This window comes from Cyrtonyx montezumae, unplaced genomic scaffold (genome assembly GCF_038088225.1).
Source record: "Cyrtonyx montezumae isolate F1298 unplaced genomic scaffold, pur_monq_1.0 scaffold_22, whole genome shotgun sequence".
Classification (NCBI taxonomy): domain Eukaryota; kingdom Metazoa; phylum Chordata; class Aves; order Galliformes; family Odontophoridae; genus Cyrtonyx; species Cyrtonyx montezumae.
In genome coordinates, this window is record NW_027071959.1 from 3,009,445 (window position 1) to 3,031,249 (window position 21,805).

Below are 21,805 nucleotides of genomic sequence, written 5' to 3' on the forward strand. Positions count from 1 at the left end.
AGTGCTGCGTATGATGGGCTGATGTTGGGTCTCAAGATCTCGGTGGTCTTTTCCAACCTTAACATCTCTGTGGTTGTGTGCTCTGCTCACTGTGCAGTGCTGGGTCCTGGCTGGACTGTCCCGTGGTGGCTGCTGTGTGCCTTTGTTCCCTGGGACAGCCAGACAGTGTTGTCGGTGTCACCGCCGGGTCACTCACCTGGTGTGTCACCAGATGCTCATTTCAGAGCCGTGCCCTATTAGTAGCGTGCACTTGGGCTTGAGCTGCCCCATCCTAGGGCTGTACACACAGTTACAGTTGCTAGCTGAAGCAAGGGGTTAAGTTGGGTGCTTCCATTGTGTGTCCAGTTATGTTTTCCAGGTAACAGGGTGGGAGTCAGCTCTGAGGCTGCTGTTTCGGGCTGTGCCACTCGGTGTTATCACAGGGCTAGGTGATGCACGTGGTGGAGAAAGGAGCTGGAAACAGGGGCACTTGGGGCAGCCCTCCTGCCCGTGCTCAGGGGATCTCTGTGGGTACGCTGTGAAGCGTCCAGCTCAGCTGAGTGTGATCTGGGAGCTGAAGCTCCTGAAAAGTTCTGAGCAAAACGGAGTAGAGGTTGGTGCTTTAAGCTGGGTGGCATACTCCTTCCTCTGCCGTTTGTCTGTGGTAGTTCAGGGGGAAAAAATCCTTCTTTTGTAGGTCCTGCTTATTACAGAATGCACATACACTTCTTCTGCCTGCTTTTGCCTCTGAGCTCCTGTTGCTTATGTTGTCTGCGTCTCAGAAGTAACATCCGGAATAGTTACTGCAATTCCAGCTTAACTTTACACCGTTGTCTGAAATTTGACAGTTTCATGAAAATAGTTAAGAGATCTTGTTAGGAAGCGTCTGCACGAGCTGCAGTGTTGCTGGGCTTCATGGAGCCTGCGTGGCAGGCAGGTAGTGGGGTGTTGCAGCTCTAGGAGAACTTTCAGTGAGAGTCTCAGCTTTCTGCAGATGATGGATTATCAATCCATCAGCAGGCTGAAAAATTGGGCCACGTTAGTTTTCAGTGACTGAACTGTTTGTTATGAGAAGATGATGATCTTATGGGAAAGATAAACCCACTGGATTTGACAGCATGAATTCTGCTCTATGTCCTGTTGGATACCTTACCCTGATAACTTTTTGCCTCGATGAGCCAATAATTTGCTGAAGTGGAAAAGATTGGTTATTCTCTGCTGAAGGCCTTGCAGGACTGTAGGATAACTTTGTATTTAAGCATAAGCATCGATATCAGATGTAATACCGAGGCTCTCCAAAAGTTCATTAAACTTGTTGTTTCTTCTTTTCAGGTTTCCTCTCAAAAAACCTACAAGGTGAGTTGCTGATATTTGAGTGCTGTCTGCATTGCATGTTATATGTAGTACAGCATGGAAGGAGGAGGAATGCTTTAAAAATATATATATGCAAGCATGGGTAGAAGAGTCCAGTACAGACAACAGCAGATTAATACCTAGATCAGGGTAGTGTACTAAAAACTTAATTGGTGATGCACTCAAAGTGCACGGGGCAGCGTTGCATTTTGCTGCGTATGATCATAGCTGGGATTGGAGGTGGGCAGAGAAAGCAGCACTGCTGGTGCAGGGCAGCCAGGGGTTTCCTTCGGGTGGTTGGTGGTGGGTGCTCCTTGTGTAGATGGGCATTTAATGTTTGCTGGGAGAGGAGGTGGAGTTATGATTTGGGGGGAGGATTTTCAGTGTTTTGGGAGATCGTTTTTCATCTTAAAGACAGTCCGGGAATAGGTTTAGCAGCGAGTGCACTGCATAGTATCTGCTTGAACATCGTTAGCAATCAGGGCTAGTTAAGGTCATTTCCAAGACTCGCTGGTGGAGCAGCAGTGATGTGTGCAGTGGTCAGAACTCTGCTTTGCTTACCACAGGCACGGCAGCATTCTGAGCAGAGAGTCTCCAGCCGACAAGAAGCAGAAGGTTGAGCGCTGCAGCAGCACCCACGACTTCGATCCGACAGGTAAAGCCTTAAAACTGCAGGTTTTAAATCCAGGCTTGGGTTTGGAAGGTTCTGGAGGTCGGAATGAAACCAGTTTTAGTGTGTCAACCAATGTGGTTTTCAGGAGTGGGGCTGTTCTGTGCTTGCAGAGCCCTTCTGAGGCACGCAGGCATTGAAATGAATACAAGCTTGCTTTTAAACGTGCTCATCGACAAAGTAGCTGTTAATTGTGTGAGAATAAACCCAGATTAGTGGTGTCAGTGAGTAATTACAACTGCTTCCTCTTTCAGAGAAGTTAGTCTGAAATTTCAGGAGGCAAACACTGTAATTAGTTGTGAGTAGTTCTTTTGGCTGCTGAGCAGAAAAAAAGTGTGACATCTGAGACCCTACAGACTCCACTGGAGCTAGTATTCCTTATTGGATCTTTTGAACTTCAGTAGATTTCCGACCATCCCTGTCCTTTGTAAAAACGAGTTTGTACTTTCCAACACGGTGCATTTTACGACAAACAAAGGCTGTGCTGTCCTATTTTATTTTTTTAACTTGCTGAGAGGTCAGCTTGGTCAACCTGTCATGGAAATTAGGGCGCATGCAGGGATTTTTCCTTCCCTCTGTGAAAGACTAACACAGTGACTACCGTGTGTGTTCATGAAATGCATGACAAGCTCTTGCCTGAGCCTCGTGGCCCCGTGCAATGTGCTTTTCCATGTCTGTGCATTCTGCTGTTTAGTCCACTCAATTCCCTGGGGCTCGTGGAAGAGATGAGAGCTGAATTGGAAGGCTGTAGAGCTCACAGAATGTGTTTTACACAAGGCATGTGGAGCTGATGTTTATAAACTGTGCTGTTCATTAATGCTTCCTGCCACTGGCTGCATTGCTCCTTCCTGATGTGCACAGAATAAATTAAAATGGGCTCGTAATGTCTGTTTAAAAAGCAACAACAACAACAAAAAATCTTGTAGAGGAAAGAATTTAAATTAGTGGATGTCTTCCTTTGTCCTTGGGAATATGTCATGTAAAACTGTTTCAGTTGGGGTTGGCTGAGGGAGAGCTGAGGCTGTGAACCTCTTTGGTGGAAAGAATTCTTCAGAAGCAAACTTCAGGAGTCTTCTAATCTTAATTTGATAAAAGTAATTCACTTTTTGAGAGCTGCTACCTGGCACCACTGCTGGGACGCTCGTGACCTGGCCTGGTAGATGAACTGCATACAGTAGCCTCCATAAAATTCCTTTTCTTTTAAAGGGGTGAATTCAGAATGCTGAACTGCTGTGCATATGTTTATCATATACTCTGGAGATGGGTGTCACCAGAATTTCTGTGTTTGAATTGTTGTTTTTTTTTTGCCCTGAATATTTCCTGTAGCTCATAGCAGAGAGCTTCCTTTATTGTGTCTCAGATTCTGTGATAGATTCTTTGTTATTTTACCTGTGTCTTCACACTCGTATTATTCACCCCTTATTCCAAATGTTTCACCTATGTTTTGTTCACATCTTATTTGTGTTTTGCACGATTTAACCTAATAAATCAATCTGTGTTTTTCATGAAGTTTTTTTCTCTCTCTCTTTTTTTTTTTTTCTCACGTGTGGTCTCCATATTTTCTATATCTCTCTCTCCTTCTCTCCTGCTCTCGTGCAGATAGCTCCTCCAAGAAGACAAAGTCTAGTTCGGAGGAGAGTAGATCCGAGACGTATGGTAAGCTCCAGCAGCTGCTGCAGCCTTGCACCTTTGCAGTCTGCTCCATGCTTTCTGTCTGTGCACCCGAGGCTTTTATTTATCCCTTCCGTGATCCGCATGGTTGGCTCTGCAGCCAGGAGTGGGATACTGGGTTTTAATGTCGCTTCAGTGTATCAGCTTGTAGTTCTTGTAGTGGCTGGAAACTAACCCACAGGTGACAAGCACAGGCCGTCACCCCTTCGCCCGATCTCTGTTCCTAACTGGGAAAACTTGGGGCTGCTGTTCTTGGAGGCCTTGTGCCATCACGTGTTTTTGGCACTGTGTGAGGGCGGCTCGTGCTGGGCTCTGCAGGACTTCGTGTAGTTGTAGACAAGTCTGTCTTGCTCTAATTGTAGCTGTTAATCCGGATGAGCCGGCGGTTCAATATTTTGCACTGTCCGTGAAGGATCTCCTAACAGAAGTGGAAAAAACAAGGAGTAACCTCCCTGGTCCTTCGGCATTGCCGTGTGTTACAGTGCTGGCAGCTTGTAGGCTGGAACAAATTGGCATGAAGCAGTTTGGGACAGGAGTGGCCCCACGCATCGTTACGCTGCCAGCACGGCACGATGGGTGCTGCTGGAAGGAATGTCTGCCAAGCAGAGCCTGTTTGCTCCTCCTGCTTTCTTCAGCCTACATCAGATATGTTAGGCTTTTGACTGTGACGCTCTTGTTCCCACCCTTACGTTAACCACCTGTTGGATTTGTGAGCCCTAAAGCACTCCTATCTTAAAAAATTAAATGTAAGAAGTTGTCACGGGCTGGTGGGTGGTCTCTTGAACTCTGCCAGCTTGTAGGACCCTTGGGCTCGAGCTGAGCCTGGCCAGTACTGCTGCACATCGCGTTTCTCATCTTGTTATTTCCAGCTCTGTCTTGTCTCCAGTCATGGGCTGGCTTTCTTGCCTTTCGCTGTTTCTTCCTGGTATTTGAAATACTTGTCCGTAATGCTTTCTGTTTCTGATTTTTCTTTGCTGGTAATTGTGCTTGCTGCATTACTCCTGTAGCCTTTGAACAGATGCAATCACTCTTGCAGTGTCAGCTGTGTTATATCACTGGAATAAAGCTACCTGGTAATGTTGCTTCTCAGACCTCCCGTGTAATACAACATGTTGCTGTCATAGCTCTGATTGTAAGGAACATAAAGAAATAAAAGCAAAACAAACAAACAGAAAAACCCATAGTGTTCCTTCTAAACCAACACAGCAAAGCTGTTCAGTTGGTGTGGTTTAGGGAGATGTGATCTGTTCCTTCAGTTAATAGAAATCTCTTTGCTTTCCCTGGAGTTTTGCATCATACTTATTACTTTTTTTTTTTAATAAAAAATATGAGACAGTTGGGTTCCTCAGGGTGTGAGACGGTTCCTCAGGAGCTGTAAGCAGGTTTTGAGAGTGCCTTAATTTGCTTCAGTAGAGCTGGAAACCTGACCTGCTGCAGGTTACAGACCTGCCTCCTCTGCTCTGAAGGAATGAACAAGGAAACAGCCTGCTCAGAAGGTGCATATCTGGGGACGATGTTTCTGATGAGCTTATGTTGAAGCCTTATCTAGTTCTTTCCTCTGCCGGGTCAATGCTGGCTGGTGGCAGCACAGCTGACTGGATCCCTATGGCTTGAACCTTCATTGAGCTGGAGGTGCTGTCAGACTATTCTAGTTTAATTACAGGAAACATTTGGTATGCTTAATGGAATGTATCTGTGTTTATACTTCTCCCTCAGTCTGCACAGTGTCCTGGTTTTCATGTGTGGCAGAAAGAAACATGACTTCCTAACTTAAGCTTTCACTTCCCCCCAAAGTTTCCTGCAGATGCTCTGTCCGTGCCCAGCATCTCTGGGAGCAGTTTCCACTCATCCTTCCTTTCCAGTGGCCCTTTCTGTGTTGGACCTCTCCCTGCCTTTTGTCTCTCCCCTCTGCTTTTCCCAGGTCCTGCGGTATGTGCAGAGAGGTTTGTTGTTTGCTTTGGAAGGGACCAAAATATTTTAAGACCTGCAAGTAGAAATACTGTACTGATATTTTTCTCGCTGGTGACTGGCTGCTAACTGCCTCTCTCTTGGGCTGGCTTTTTGGAAAGGAAATAGTGGAAAAGTCCTGAGTGACATCAGGGAAAGGAGGTGCGATTTCTATGGGTGTTTGTTCTGACCTCTTGAAATTCTGAATTAAGGAGCAGCAGACCAGAATTTTTTGAAATATCTGAGTGGTCTGGGGGGCAGAGTGGTTAGGTAGGGAAACTGTTTTGATGTACAGAAGTTGATTTATGATCATATCAAACTTAGAGTGAGGTATTTTCTCTCGTAAATCCAACCAGCTCATTTCTGGGTACTCAGCGAAGCCTAAATGATGAGCAGAGGGATTGGGTATAGCTTCAAGTAGGCTATAATTTAATAATTCATGCCACAATCTTCCCCAGTGCTTCATACCTCTTGCTTCAAGTAGGATTCCTGTCTCTCAAACAAACTGAAAATTGAAAATAACTCTAAGAGCAGGAGGTTGGGTATCGGTTACCTTCCCCCATGACTGGATTGCTCTCCTAAGACACCTTCTTTTGTCTTTTATATTCAGTGTTGATCAGTTTCTAGCCCTAGACTAGACCTTATGCACGCACTTTCACATGTTGCCTTCAACTTCTGGGGGAAGTTTTTGAATCTTTGTTTTTGTTTTGTTTTGAAAACCCAGGTTTTCCCCCTGCTGGTGTGTTTCTGCATCGAACTGTAGAGTTCCTGTTTTGTTTCTTGCCAGCCTTGTGCCTTTATGCTGAGTCCATTTTTCCAGCCTCTTAAAAGGCCTCTTGGGAGCCCCTCATCACTGCCCTGTAATAGCCAGAACCAGCCCTGATGAGAGCAAGGGGCACTTGACCACGGGGACTGAATGCATCGTTGCTATGGGAGCTGCCAGTCCTGTGTTTAATGGTTAAAACACGTTGTCCCTTTCTTCTAGAAAGGCTACAATGCCTTGTTTTGTGAGTGGCTTCTAGTGCCATTGTCATGAGCAGTTCTGTCAAGAGACTGCGTACTGCACTCGTCTCAGATGGTATAGTTTGTGCTCTGGCTCTACGTGACTTCTGGAGGAATCCGTTTCCCATGGAGAACAACGTGGTAATAACCAAAACGCACTGAAATACAGAATTTCCCCCAGTGAGAAATTTCCTGCATAGAAGCTGATGGTTTTATTTATTTTGTGGAGCGGGTTTTCTGCAAACACTTGATGGAAATAAAGCTTCCCTACCAAAGTGAAACATTTGGACGTTCTCAAAGCCCCAAGGAGTTTGTTTTTGTTTATCGAATGATTCATGTCCAATCGCTGTACTGAATTGCATTTTCCCATTGTGGCCTCGTGCCTCTGGGGAGGTTATAGTTCAGAAGTCTCCTCCCATGCAGTGTCCCGCACAGTCGGAGCAGAGCAGGAGCTCCTTTTTGCTATGGGAGTCAAGTTTTCAGAATGAGCTCCTGATTTGTGGTGCCCTGCTTTGGACGTGACATTTTGTGTTTTATGGAACAGCTTCAAAATATTTAGGATCTGTAGGAGACGGTAAATGATCCCTTAACTAAGGAAGCTCATGGGCAGTTGAAATGTTTCTGCCCAAACTGCCTGGAACGCTCATTTTTAGCATGGTGTGCTGGTGACCTTGGGGTTGGGACTTCAGCCTTCCAAAAGGCAAATTGAGAGGGGCAGGGGATCCGGGCTGTGGTGTCCAGAGGGAACTGTGCCACCTATTGAAGAGTTGGTCGTCTTCGCTTTCCCCTTTAACATCTTTTTCTTCTTAGATTTGGAACTGCTTTCATTTCTCATCTTAAACCTTCCACTGCAGCACGCACTGAGCTGCTTTGCTGCACCCGTGGCTTGAGGTCCAGCAGCTTTTGGATACTGCAAAGTGCATGGAGAATCAGAGTTGTAGGGGTTGTAAAGGACCTCTAGGGTCCAACCTAGGACCTCCAGTCCGACCCCCCTGCCAGAGCAGCTCCCTAGGCCAGGTTGCACAGGTCATGCTTACTCATTTTGAGTACCCAAAATAATTCCATTTTTTTTCTTTATGTTTATACATTTGGATCCTTTCAGGCATTTCCCAGTTGCAGATGTTGTTTTGTGAAGGTCCTGAGTCTTTTGAATCTCTTCCTGAATCTCTTCCTTACAAACTAGTTTCTTGCTCCTAATGCTGTTTCACTTACCTGTCCTGGCAAGGAAAAAGAATTTTAAAGATAACTGTTTTCAATAGAATGTTACGAATCCACTCAAAACATGAAAATCTCTCTCTATATATTTTAATTTTTACTTAAAACACAGTTACAGTGAGGTTTCCTCATTGCAAGACGCTGTCACGTGAAAGCAAATATGTGAATAGGATTGTTGCTGATTCGATTTTGTCAGCAATGAGTCCCACTGACCTTGTAATTTTCCTTAAGCTTCAGCTGGAATAAGTGAAATACCCCAGTGAGAGCCTTCACAGTGAACAGCTCATAGCTTCTGCTCAGCACGAGTGAAAAATGAATGAAACCTGAATGAAAACCCATCTCCTCTTGCTAACGTGGGGTCTGTTGCTGTGCCAAGCTGGCAGACTTGACTTAAAGTGGGTGAAGTTGTTCCCAGGTAGTGCTTTACATCCCTGTGAGGCTGCTGTGTGTCTCTGTCAGGCACGGTGTCTCAGCTGGCCCGTGGAAACCTGATTATAATCTGCCAGGCCCTGTTATATTGTCTTAGAGAAGTGCTGAGTGCCTGCTTCTCATCCAGAGTGAACAACTACAGGGAAGTGGCGATACTGGAATAATTTGGGTTTGAGTGAGCCTGATTTCAGTTCACTGTAGAATGAAAAGATGGTCTTGGGTGAAGCTGAGACTTGTGCTGTGAAGCTGTTTAACTTGGGGCTTAATTAGTAATCTGAAAGGTCAACTTTTGTTGCATCCCCTAATGCAACTCATTCAAGGAGGAAACTTATCAGTGCACTAGATCCTGGGGTTATTGGTTCTGGGAGAGAGAATTGTCATGGCTGAGCAGTGAGTGCACAGGGCTACGCTGTGCCTTTAAGCGAGGAAAGTTCTTATGAGTCAAAAGCTTAGTTAGTGTCTTACTCATAAAACCTGCACGTCTGGCAGCAGGGTTTAAAACGAGCTGTTTTTATGAAATAGCATGTGTTCTCTTTCCCACACCCCACCCTGGGGCATCATTCTTGTGAAGCGAGACTTGAAGAAGCTTGGTCATATAGAAAAATGGGAGGTACAAAAGGGAGAGGCATGTTCTCTCACTTAAGCATATGAAGAGGGTGTGAAAGGTGGTGGTTTTTCTTCCTGCTGTCTGCTTTCACCTTGCATCCATCTCAGCAGCTCGCTGCAGGTCTCCGTGTGCAGCATCATTTGTTCCTGCTTTCTGAGCACACGGGGAGTTACTGGGGTACGGTGCTGGGACCAGATGGGTGCAGAAGTGCTGCAGTGCAAATCACCAGCACTCCCACACTGCTTCCAAATGGGCCCTGCTCCAGGAGAACAGGGCTGACTGGGTAGGCAGTGTTTCATCTGAGACTCCTCATTTCCATTGGGAGTTGCTGCAGAGCTGTACTGGTGCGAAAGCAATTTAAAACGTGGATGTGGCTGTGCACTTTCTTACAATCCATCCCTTAAAAAATGATTCCAGCAAAAAACTGTCTTGCTGGAGCAGCATCTTCTCAATTCCTTCTGCTCCTGCCACACCAAACGCTGCTACAATTTGGTATCTGATTGTGGAGGAGAACTCCACGTCTATCTCAAGATGCTGGCAGCAGAATTTGTTGCCTGATGTGGCTTGAGAAGCAAAGCAGGCTGCTGGAAGGAAGGGTGATGTTTAGCAGCTAGTGGTTTCTGCTATGTAAATAAAACAACATCCTTGAAGCGTTTTGCAGAGTTCTGAAGTTGTTCTTCCAGATAAAGGCTCCATTGTGGTGGGTGCTGTGCAGAAGCTGTCAGGGAAGTGCTCTGCTGTGAGTGTGCAGGGGCTGCTGCCTTTTTCTCTTCCTTTCTTTCCCTTGTTTTCGCTTTCAGGTGAACAGTAGACATGTCTTGCACTTTGCCTTTGCAAAGCTCTGCACCTACTGAGTACATCTGTCCCTGCATCGGTATTTGTGTTCATGCTATAATGCTATACCGAGTGTTTCCAGTAAGAAAGACAATTTTCCTTTGATGTTGTCACACAGCACGTGGGAGGAGGAACAGATTCAGGCTCAGAACTGCTGGGATTTTGGCCCCATACTTAGCCCAGAAGTAGCTCAGTGGGAAGCACGGTCTTGATTTCAGAAGCATAGCATGTGTAGCAGTAACTCCTCACTGCTGCTGCCCTGGGTCTGTGCAGTATTCTCACCTGGAGCAGAAGGTGTCCTGAGATGGGATTTTGCAGAAGGCATTATTCTGATCAGTATATCTGCATTAGTACAACCACTGGTGTTGGTGTGAGAGATTTGTGACCTAATTATTATTATTTTTTTTTAAGTATCTTGTAGAAATTAGTTTTGACTTTGCACCGGACCCTATCAACCCAATGCTATTCTTTGGTTTGGGCAAAGGGAAATTGTGCTCATTGGTACATGCACATAGCTGCTCTTATTTACAAGCTGCTGTTACCTCAGGTTGTGCCTGATGTGCCTGAGCTGTCTGCATCTCTGCTGTTGTGTATCTCTGTGTTGTGTAACCGAAGCAATGAGCTTGACCTGTCCTGACATTCCTATCAGTTTCTGGACTGCTGCCCTGTTTCTGTCTCTCATATATATTTCCCTCTGTTGTCTTGTACCAGTTTCTTTCGGTGCTCTGTGATTATCTAGGAGGATAAAGTTTTGGACTGATGCCTAGCTTGTGTCTCTTTGTATTTCTCTCTTTCTCTTTCTCCTGCCCTTTCCCCACTTTTCTTATGCAGGTCTTGTTCAGCGGTGTGTTGTTATCCAGCGGGATGAAAATGGATTTGGGCTGACAGTCAGCGGAGACAACCCGGTCTTCGTGCAGTCCGTCAAAGAAGGTAAGCAGACACACTCAGTGTGCTCACCAGAGAGCAACCTAGAGGGTTTGCATGTGAATCAAAGAAACATGAACACGAGCTGGAGGAGGAAGCTCCGAATTCTTCCCTTGATGGGTGGGATGGCAGTAGCTATCCCGAGCTTCAAAACAGATGTGCATGGGCAAAGAGTGCTGTGCTGCTGGGATGCAGTGAATCACCTCCTCTCAGTGTCTGGATATGTTTGCAAACTGGCTCTTACATTTGAAAGAAGGAATTAGGGCAACGTGGGAATGTGGCTTGATGTATCGACTGCAAGGTGGAAACAGAGCCTTCTTCAGTCTAGATACTCAGAGATTTTAATCTGATAAAGAAAGAGGAAGCTGGGCTGGGTATGGGAAGTAGCTTCTCGTGGAACTACAGATTACAGAAGTGATTAAAACATTTCTAGTTCCTGTGACTATTATTGAAATTGGAACTAAATGGTTTCTTGCTTCTCTAGATGGAGCAGCCATGCGAGCTGGAGTGCAAACAGGTGATAGAATCATCAAGGTAAGGGCATTCATCTCATCTGAGAAATCGATCTTTTAAATCAGATGGGCCCTTTCCCTGAAAGAAGGTCATTGGTGTCTCTGTGCTGATGTTTGCTTTTGCCTGTGGGAGGGAGGGATGGTATAAGTTTTCCTGTTCTGGGGGTGTACAGTAACCACTGAGAGCCTGCTGCTGAATGTTGGTTTTGTTACGGGGATCGTTCCCATCTCAGGACTTGGTGTAAGGTCAGCATCCTACAAGGCTCAAACATCAGTGTAGAGAGCAGATGTAGCAGCAGGGGAGAGGAGTAGATCTGCACCCACATCAGTCTTATCTTTCAGTCTCTAGTAACTTAGAAGTTAAGTCATTAACTAGAAGGACTTTGTAAGTCCGTGCTGCAAAATGATGGCTGTGTTACTGCTGCCACAATGCAGATACACTAGGTTGAAACCCCAGTTCTCTAAAGCAATGAGTAAAGATAACTAACTACCCAAAATCTCTTTCTGGGGGGTTGCTCCCTCTACATTTGGTTGCTTGTTTCCTTTGGTACGTATCTGTGGTTTTCTTTTTGTAGAGCTCACTGAATAAACGCGGAGAGAGAAGTTGTTTGTCTGTTAGTGCCTTGAAAGACAGAGAAACAGAGATGGGGGAAAACATTACTGTTCTTAATTCTGCTGTATTGTTTATTGTGTAATGTGTGTGTGCCAAGGAGTTTTTCCTTGTCTGGAGAGCTGTAGCCAAACACAGTTTGCTTTCTTTCCCTCCCTCCTATATCCTCAGGTGAATGGCACTCTTGTAACACACTCAAACCATTTGGAGGTGGTAAAGCTGATCAGGTGTAAGTAAAGGCATGTTCCTGTGTTTTTCACTTTGCCCCTTTAAAAAGCATGAAAGGCAGAATTTAAAGGACCAATGTCTGATTCAGCTTTCAAGTGACACGGACAAGGTCTAATCACGCCCCGTGCTGAGGGGTAAAGGGTGTGTGTAAAACAGGCAGTAAAGTGAAATGTGGGGTGCTGCTTCTGCAGTTTCTCCTTTGTTTGGCATCTGAAGTTACCATCAGACCTTGCCTGCTATCTTCCCCTGTTCTGATCTCACCTGAAATACCGTTGCTGCTCAAGCAGTGTTAAGGCAGATTGCTTTATGTTGCTTGCAGGGCACTGGCATTAACAAAGGAAGTGAATTCTTGGTTGAAAGAAAATGTTAGCGTTTTTTTTCTGCCCTAGCACAGTTTATTCTGTGGTGTGAGTGTACGTATACTGTAAATGTAACCTGGTAGACTAGAAATTACACTGCATGCTTTCATCAAGAGTGATTATCACAAGAGGGGAGAGTAAATGGCAGCCTTAGAAATCTGCAAGTATGCCTGAAATCCGGCTTCCTTTCTCCCTGCAGCGGGTTCCTATGTAGCTCTCACTGTTCAGGGGCGCCCACCAGGGTCGCCCCAGATTCCCTTGGCTGATTCTGAAGTGGATCTGGCAGCATTTGGGCATATGTCTCCCATCATGACATCGCCCCATTCGCCTGGCACATCAGGAAATGCAGAAAGGATCACGAGCCCGGTGCTTATGGGGGTAAGATTTAAAGTGTTCTTTCCAGAGAACCAATTTAGCAGTGGAAAAAATGCAGTCATGTATTTTTTCCTCAAAGGGATTGTTTTGAGCTTCTTGCACAAATAACAAATTGGAAATAGAATATTTGCCTGGCCACCCAGTGGGCATTTTATCACATGGGAAAAGCATGTTGCAAGAACATATCCTATCCCCTCTGAGATAATGCAAAGGCAGCTGAGAGGTTATTCCTCGGTTGTCTCTGAGATATTCTGCAGTCCTCATAGTGTGAGATTACACGATCACAGAAAGGTTGAGGTTGGAAGGGGCCTAAAGATCATCTGGTTCCATCCCCTTGCCCTGGGCAGAGCTAACTGTCTGATCTGAGCTGATCCAATGCTGTAATTCCTTTTAAAAATTGGACTGTAAGGTGTGCAGACATGTGGCAAAGAAGAGAAAGGAAAGCAAATCAATACACAAACACTTCTCTCTTTTTTCTTTCTTCTTTTTTCCTTCTGTTTAACTAACCCTTAATTCTTCTATATTTTCTAGGAGGAGAATAATATTGTCCACAACCAGAAGGTGGAGATTCTGAGAAAGATGCTACAGAAGGAGCAGGAGCGGCTGCAGGTACTGGATTTGTTGCTTGCCTTCAGGAGGGCTGGAGGAAGGGGAAGGGGCTGGATTGTGAGGATTGATTGCTGATGTTCAGCAGCGTTTTCAGCATTCCTTAACATGATTTGTGTTGTAGTCTTTCTCTCCTGTATGCTAATTACTCTTACTGATCAGCTCTGCAGTTTAGGACCCTTGTCAGGGTAGGAAAAAAAATAAAAAACAGTGGGTGCTCTAAGTGGAAACGTACATATATGTCAGTCTGGTCTAATCCCAGGACACGTGAGCATCTGTGACTCAAACTAAGCATGAGTCATTTCTCTCTGGGAGCAGCAGTTGGCACACTGCTCCGTGGTGGTGCTGAGTTACTGTGTCTTCAGCTGTATCCTCACTGCAGTTGTGATTATTTCAGTAGATCTCTAGAATGCAGTTGTCCTATGGCACAGGACAGAAGAGAGCTCCTTAAAATAGGCAGTCCATAGCATCTACAGCGGTCGTGCAAATGTGCTGCACGTTATTTTTGATGTGTGAGTGGAAGGAAGGTTAACAGTAGGTTGTAGTTGTAAGCTCTGACACTGATGATGAAACCTCATAAAACTGCTTTTCAGTCTCTGCAAGAAGAGTATAGCCGATCTGCCAGCTCACGACTGCTCAGAGAGATACAGGAAACAAAGAAGCACATTACTCAGCTGCAGGAGCAGCTGTCCAAAGCCACAGGCTGTGCTCAGGTAACCAAATGTGTCAGGCTTCTCTGTGGTATGTTCTGGTTGAAAATTCTTGGGAGATGATGGTGTTCTGGGCAAGCAGGATTTTCTTACCATGCTCTTCGGTGCTTGTACGGACAGATAGCACCCTCTGGAGTTGAGACTTGTGATATGCTAGCAGAAGCTGTCAAGCAATACAGTGCAGTGTCCACATATGAAATTTACTATACAACAGACTTCAAAACAATCCGTGGAGAACTGCTCTTAAAGTAATAAGTGCAAATTATGAAATGTATTCGTTTGCCTATCAGTGTAGGTCATGAAAACATGGTATGATTTTCTGTTATCTTCTCGTAGAAGACCATTGCAACCTCTTTTGGATACATGGGGTTTTATAAATGGGGTAGGCTGTCCAGGTTTTGAAAGAGCTGATGTTTGAGTACTGTCTCTTGAAATATTTTGTTGGCTCAGTGATGCTCACAACTCACTTTGTCTTTTTAGGATGGAGTTTTGTCCTCCAGGTCTGTGGCAGAATCGCTGCAGGTCAGTGAGGTGGAGGCAGAGAGTGGGGATGCTCTGAGCAAACTGGATTACAGTAGTGACAGCCCCTCTCGACCAAACAGTGACATTGCTGATGTGAGTGTTGTACAGCTCCGTGATTTTGATTCTATACCTCTTGGATTTGCTTTCCTTGTGCAGAATCTTGAAGTTAGTGCTGTTCTGTGCATTACTGATATGTGCCACGTCTTAATAAGGCTGTGTATTACTAGACTGGGCCTCTGTGTACTCACCAAAAACATTTCCCCAAGGAACCATACTATACTGGTTTCCCATTAGGGGCTGGGAAAGAATTAGTGCGAGTTTTGGGTTCTTATCCAGGATTAGATTTTCCTGGCACACTCCCTGTAACCAGACAAAGAAAGATGGATGGCAGCATCTTTCTCCAAATTGAGAGAGGCCAATTAGAGTATCTTTTTAAGAGCATGTTAATGTTCCAATTATGGTAGCTGTGACTCAGATCACTGGGCAAGTTGCCATGAAAGTGAGGAAGAGCCTTACTTGTACCAAATAAGCTTCAGTTATTGCCAACAGTAAAAGCTCTTAGTCTGTTCTTTCCTCAGTTATCAATCTGTGCTCGTATGGTCTCCTTATTGGAGTGCCTTAACACCTAATCCTTAATTAAGTCACTGTTCGATTAGTGCAGTGGAATTGTGTCTCTGTGCTTGGGCTTTGGCCTGAGTTTGTTGTCTAAGTTAAGGATGTGGGTGCTAAATCAGTGCTAGTAGTTGGGAGAGATAGGAAGATGGGTCAGATATACCTCCAGAACGTCAGCACAGATGACATTATTTCCAAGTACTCCCCCGCCAACCCCTTATCTGATTAGAGGCATCACTCACGTTTGTATATAATAAACACAGAACAGAATTCTTAGCTGTCTTCCTAATAAATGAATCCTGTCAGTACTGGGAAATGGGAAAGGATCTAGCCAGAGAGCTAGCAGCATGAGTGCTGCATAAACTGCAGTAAGAGGTGGAGAGAGCAAAGAGAGAGCTAAAGAGAGGTGCACTGGCAGACTTTACAGCTCTGCCTGTATTTAATGCTTCTGGCATTCTTCATGCTACCACTTCTGCACCGAGTTGTTTTCTATTTTGTTTGTCGGTGTTTTTTGTTGCTGTTGTTGTTTTGGAGTGGTGCTGTCTGCCTGTTTGTGCCTCAACTGGTTAACACTTGGCTCTGTGAAAAGGGAAAACATTTGTCTGTTGTGGCTGAAAAACGTACCGTACTGTTCTCATTTTCCTGGATTTGCTGTTACTCACCAGAGCTGAACTTCCTTTTTTCCCAGAGTCCTCGCAGTGGCCTGAAGGAGAGGGTTTATCTGGATGAGAGCCCAGAGAAGACTGAGGTTCAAGATACTGTGAGTCCAAAACATAAAGAATCACAACAGCACCTCCTGTAATGCTCCCATTTTGCTTGCTTTTTTTTTCTCCTCTTTTTAGATGAAGTATCCATAAACTTTGCATTAGAAAATGAAACGCAATTAAAGTTGTGCAGGGAATGTTAATTAGCTGAATAAATGTTTATGGAGCTTAAGAGCAGGCCCATTTAGAGATGAGAAATAGATAATCAGCAGTAAAACAGCTGGACCTAAAATAGCTAGAGCTGTTGTGCATGTTTTATTCCCTGAATCCAAGCCTAAATGAAAAACAGTGTCTTTTCTTTAGGTCATTATGGCCTCAAGAGTGGATAGAAATGGAACGTGGCAGGAAGTGCTATCATTTTCCTTAGGATGATTTCTGAAGTATTTTTCCCTCATCTACACGGCTTTCTAAAGTCATATTTCCCCATTTATACTAAGCTGACATTTGTCATATGCTATGTGCTCAGTGTCCTCAGAAATCTGTAGATGATGCAATTGGTTTTGAGTCATCTGCTTTGGCATTTCGGGATGCTCCCAATTTGGTAGAACTATGCTAAAAGGAATCTTGCAACTCTAAGCTTGCACTAGGTTGAATGAAGGCACTTGGCTTTCTGTTGAAATTTGAGGAGAATTAAAATGTTAGTGGTATCTTTGACCGGGTGAAGAAAGTTTACTGTCCCAAGGCAGTAACTGCAGTGCTCTTCTCTTCCTCCCCTTCTCCCACTCCTGGCTCACTCCAGGACTCTCAGTCCAGCATTGGAAGTCCTTCGTCCCGTGTGGGGCCACAGATCATTGGAGCAGAGGATGATGACTTTGACACTGAACAGGAGCAGGTGGGAATGACTTGTAGCCTCAGCCATCCTTCTACCCCAATTGATGGGAATTCTGTTTTTCTGTGTCTAAATTGCAAGTTATTCCATGACTTGTTTTTGTTGAACTCACTGTGAACTAAGAGTTAGGGCATGTTTTCTGTAACCACTGATCATGCCAGATGGTATTACTTGGGAATTTTATCTTTTATTTCTTTCTGTTACTCTTCTTAAAACTTCAATCTTTCTTGAAACTCCTTTGCTTTCGTTGGTTTCCTTTTGCTTATTTTCTTCCAACTGTTCTGCACTGTGGTCACAGCAGTGTAGCTGACATGGCTTTTGTCATGTTCGTTTTGAGTTACTTCAGTTTGCCTTTGTTCTGAGCTGTGTTTCACTGTATTGTGTTCAGTGTTGAGGGGTGTGTTTAAAAGGTATGTTGTCATTTTAAGCTCTTCCTGGGATATTAGAATGGTACTGTAGAGGTTATGGAATCGTTTAGCTTTTATTTCAATTAAACAGATGAAGTGCTAAGCTGTTGGAAGAGGCTTCTTGGTTTTTTGCATAGTAGCTTTCTTGAATAATTCAAACAGTTTCCATGTACCTCTACAGATAAATGGACAATGCAGCTGTTTCCAAAACATTGAGCTCCTGAAGTCTCGCCCAGCTCACCTGGCTGTTCTTCTGCACCATGTGGTGTCCCAGTTTGACCCTGCAGCATTGGTAAGATGTTCTAGAATTGTTTCCCTGGCCACCATTTGTAGTTTTAACCAGAGTATTTCAGGATCTCCTTGTTCTCGTGTAGCAACACCAGTGAGACTGCTGGATCAGCAAGGAGGGAAATGCAGATCCTTTGCAGGCATGAGGGTATTTCAGATAAAGGAAGAGAAGAATGAAGAGAACTGTCTCTATTACATTCAGCTATTTGCAAATAAATATTTAACTGAAGGCATTAAATTACAGCCTAAGGTTGTGGGATGCTCCCTGTCCTTCAGTTCTGAGTTGTGTAGTCTGATCTCTGTCCCTCTTCTCCCTTTCCTGCTGATTATGGGGCAGCCTAGCTGACCAGCTTAGGTTACCTGTGCAGACTGGTTGGCTGAAGATAGCTGACAAGGCTTTCAAATCAACAGTGCTGAATTCTTTGAAATACAGTGAAGAAAGGTTGCAGTTGTGGGGGTGTTGGAAGAGTTGTTGTAGTGTCTCTAAATCACTTTTCCTGTTTCCACAGTTGTGCTACCTTTACTCAGACTTGTACAAGCAGACCAATGCAAAAGAGACTCGGCGTGTCTTCCTTGAGTTTTACCAGTTCTTCTTGGACCGAGCTGCAGTAGGTTCCAGAACTTCCTTTTGGTCTCAGGCACATTTAGGAAGTTGACTTTTACCTTTCTCTACTCTCTGGAGTGGAAGAAAACTAAGGAGTTCCTCAAGCCTTCAAGAATCAAAAGGGTTTTACTGTTTTGTTTAAAACGTTAGCACTGAATATAGCAACATAAATGCCATGGTGGTTCTGTAAATCACAGGGAATGTGGTGTCTGATAGGAGAAATGATTTGGTTATGTGTAATCTACCTTTAGTTGTACATTGTCTTTTAGTTAATAAGCCCCGTGTGTATTGATGCCTCTGTTGTGAGGGTTAGGCAGTTTTGTAGGTAAGCCTGAGAAGCTTCTTCACCATCTTAGGTTAAACTACCACGTTGTATAGCAGAGGCTGCTATCACCTGTTTAGATGAAATCATCCTTGTGTATTATATTACATATATAAACGTATTCAGGATGGAAACCTCCCCTATGATACATCCAGCTATTCAGGTTATACGGTCTTGAATTTGAAGGGGATTGTATTGTGTGCTTTGTTTTGTGTTTTATTGGGGTGCTGCTTGTTGTATGTGCCCCCCAGCATTCCTTTTCTTTTGCAGAACCTTAAAGTTCCAATACCAGATGAAATCTCCGTAGATCTAGGTAAGGCACTTTCACTTTGGAGATCTGCTTTTCACCTTCTACTGTTTGAGGCAGTCCAAGCAAATACCATCTGGGTTTGCTTCAGATGTACAATACCATGTGTTTGGAGTGAGAGACCAAAAAAAAAATGCTTGGTTCTTATGGAGGGCATAGTGCCTGCTCTGATAGATGCATTAATGGTGGGAAGAGCTGGCCACGTTGGCAGGTGTGTCTTTTGGTCTGATACTGGATGTGACCAAAGCTGTTTGCACTTAAGGCACTAAAATTCATGTTATCAGTAAGTGGAAGGCAAAAGGGTATTCTTCGATGGTTTAAAGTATTCATGTGAATGACTTTATCCTAAGGAGTGTGAGCTATCTGTGTTCTCAAAAGAATAATCTGCTAACTTCTTCTGACTTACAGAAAAAAGAAGGCCAGAGCTCATTCCTGAAGAGCTTCATCGCCACTATATACAAACTATGCAAGATAAAGTCTGTCCAGAAGTTCAGAGGAATCTGGAAGATTTCAGGTAACAGCAGTTGTCTGTGCAGTTTTTGTTTAATTCATGCCTGATATGAGAGAAGTCCAAATTCAAGGAACGTTTGTCTTGGACTGAATAGGAAGGTAGCACTGCTGAGAGGGCTCACCTCCCCAATTTTGAGTGCTTTTTTGATGCTGTGCTGCATGTAGTCAATTGCAAGATCAGTATCAAAGACTGGATTCTTTATTCTTGTTATCAGAGTCACATTCAGAGTATTGTTACTTCATGGTGTTACATGAATCCTTCGTAGGATCGTAGAATCACTTGAGTTGGAAGGGACTTCTAAAGGTCATTGAGTCCAACCCCTCTGCATTGAACAAGGGACACTTTTTTTTTAATCAATTTGTTTTTATTTTTACTCCCCTTTGGGCAAGAAGTCTCACTTTAGAGAGCTGTCATCTACATACTGTATAATTCAATAATTACTTTATTCGTTCATGTACAGTCATGAGCGTTCTGTGCTAGCATGAGAGACCATCTCAAGATTGTCTGTTCAGTTATTGGCTTCTTCTTAGCTGAAAATGTTCAAGTATATGCTTCAAATGTATGACCTTGGCTGCCCACTCTTACTTGATCATTGCCATGGCTGCTTCTCTTGATAAAAGCTATAAAACATTGCCCCTCTGAAGACCAACTTAGATCTGCTCTACAGTGAGTGCAAATGCTATAGAGAAATGCCAAAAACCAATAACACAACCTTTTTGACCTTCTGAATGTCAGGAGGTTGCTTTCCCTTGTTCCAGGGCAGTATTTGTTTTGAAGTGATGCTTTCTTCTCTCTGTATTTCAGGCAGAAACGTAGTATGGGATTGACCCTGGCAGAGGGAGAGTTGACCAAGTTGGATGCAGAAAGGGTTCGTGACCGGAACGCAGTGGAGAAGGAAAGAGCATGTGCAGAACAGATTATTGGCAAGATCGAGGAAGTGCTGTGAGTGTTGGCAAGTGTAATTGTGAAAGGTAAAAGCAGGTTCACCCTGAACCTGACAAGTGCAGAGCAAAAGAGTTAGGAACTCCTCACGGAAGCGATTTGATAACCAGTGCTTTCTGCATTGCTTCCCTGGCTTGCTACGAATGTTTCTTTGAGTAATTATAGTGAAAAGTAAGCCAGGGCTTAGTGAAAGTCCATATATCTTCTCAAGGAAGCTACTGCTCAAGTGGGAGTGGCAATGCTTCCATTGTTGTCTCATGTATTATTTGATCCGAGTCCTTTGCTTGGATTGTAGAAGCAGATAGCTTCAGAACTTCTTTTGCCTTTTAATCTGATATGAACCCAATCTCCCCAACTGAACCTTCATTTTTGTTTAGCTTTTCTTTTTTCCCTGGGGCTTTTTTATCTCGCAAAGGACACTTTGAACACAAGAGCTGACACTCTGGGTAGATGTGACTGGGTGTTAATTGTTAATTGCGTTTCTAAAAAGAAATTTACATTCTCATTTGCATTTGCTTTTTTACATAGGATGACATCTCAGCCTTTGGAGGAAGACAAGAGGTAAGGAAAGCTGTGTGGTCTTAGAAATGAGAACTCTATTGCTGCTGCTGGTTCTGCTGGCTCTGTCTTCTGCTAAGCAAAACGAGACAGCCCTCTGCTGGCTGTAGCTCCAGACTCTCTAAATCTGCTGGCACAATGATCTCCAATTTGGAGCATCACCTCCTTGTTTTCAGGCTCCTTGTTCTGAAGTTCACTGTCTTTGATTCACTCCAGAAAGTGTTGCTTAGCGTTCATCTGTTTCGTGTAGTTGTTTCAGTCCAGCCTCAGCGTTCACTGTCTGTTGTGCTGTGCCCCATTTGCTTTGTTTAACACCCTGCAGCCACACTTAGCTTTCACTATTCCTCTTACAGCAACCAGGCCTATTACTGGACTGATTTTCAGTGTAACCCTAAACTGTGATCTAGCTTCAGATGTGTACCTAATTTGTTTACAAGACATTTGATTCTAATATTAACTGAGTCTTTCCCATTGTATGAAATGCATAGTTTCATAATTAAAAAACCCAAAACAACAACAACAAAAAAAGCTTCTGGTTTGATTGATTAATCTCCATGGAACCTTTTATGTTTGATTTATTTCAGTTCCACCATACAATATGTGATTCTTACTTACATGAAGCACCTGGGAGTCAAAGCTAAGGAGGCTCGGAACCTGGAGCAGAAGCGTGGCCGGATTGGTTTCTTGCCAAAGATCAAGGTAGTAGTGTTGTGGCCTGTGTGCATTTGTTTAAAGCTGCCCAGCATGGGTGCTTCATTAGAACTCAAAATACACTTTTGTATGGCTCCCTACAAGTTGGTGTAGTTTTACTGTCTTCATTGTGTCAGGAGCATCTAGGATTATCAAGCTGCACAGAAAACCGAACAGTTGTGACTGGGTTGTACATATGTTTTCAGATACTTGAATTAAAGCGAGTTTCACAGTTCTGACCTTATTAAAACTTGGTATGGTGACTGTTCCACGTGTTACGATCTTGAATCATTTGAGGACCTATCTATGCAGGCTATTGGTCAATCTAGTTCAGTTTTTGTCTTTAGAAACTTGGCTAATAATGAGTTCTTTCACCCAAACTCCATCTGTGGGTGTGTGCAGTCATCTTCCACGTATT

The 21,805-nt window shown here is 44.1% G+C and overlaps 1 protein-coding gene across 4 annotated transcripts in view; it reads left to right on the forward strand.

Annotated features, from left to right (window-relative positions):
* Positions 1–21,805, forward strand: part of ARHGEF12 (Rho guanine nucleotide exchange factor 12) — a 60,798-nt gene that overhangs the window by 20,846 nt on the left and 18,147 nt on the right. For 2 of the 4 annotated variants that reach the window (XM_065738481.1, XM_065738482.1), the window contains exons 2-20: positions 1,312–1,335; positions 1,899–1,987; positions 3,602–3,658; positions 10,539–10,637; positions 11,116–11,165; positions 11,925–11,982; positions 12,540–12,718; positions 13,247–13,324; positions 13,915–14,034; positions 14,512–14,646; positions 15,854–15,925; positions 16,669–16,761; positions 17,347–17,457; positions 17,963–18,061; positions 18,650–18,692; positions 19,095–19,200; positions 20,002–20,139; positions 20,668–20,700; positions 21,282–21,396. In XM_065738481.1, coding sequence (XP_065594553.1) covers positions 1,312–1,335; positions 1,899–1,987; positions 3,602–3,658; positions 10,539–10,637; positions 11,116–11,165; positions 11,925–11,982; positions 12,540–12,718; positions 13,247–13,324; positions 13,915–14,034; positions 14,512–14,646; positions 15,854–15,925; positions 16,669–16,761; positions 17,347–17,457; positions 17,963–18,061; positions 18,650–18,692; positions 19,095–19,200; positions 20,002–20,139; positions 20,668–20,700; positions 21,282–21,396 — 1,699 coding nt within the window. The remainder of the gene's footprint in view (positions 1–1,311; positions 1,336–1,898; positions 1,988–3,601; positions 3,659–10,538; positions 10,638–11,115; positions 11,166–11,924; positions 11,983–12,539; positions 12,719–13,246; positions 13,325–13,914; positions 14,035–14,511; positions 14,647–15,853; positions 15,926–16,668; positions 16,762–17,346; positions 17,458–17,962; positions 18,062–18,649; positions 18,693–19,094; positions 19,201–20,001; positions 20,140–20,667; positions 20,701–21,281; positions 21,397–21,805) is intronic. The other 2 variants (XM_065738483.1, XM_065738484.1) reach the window with 1 other exon arrangement.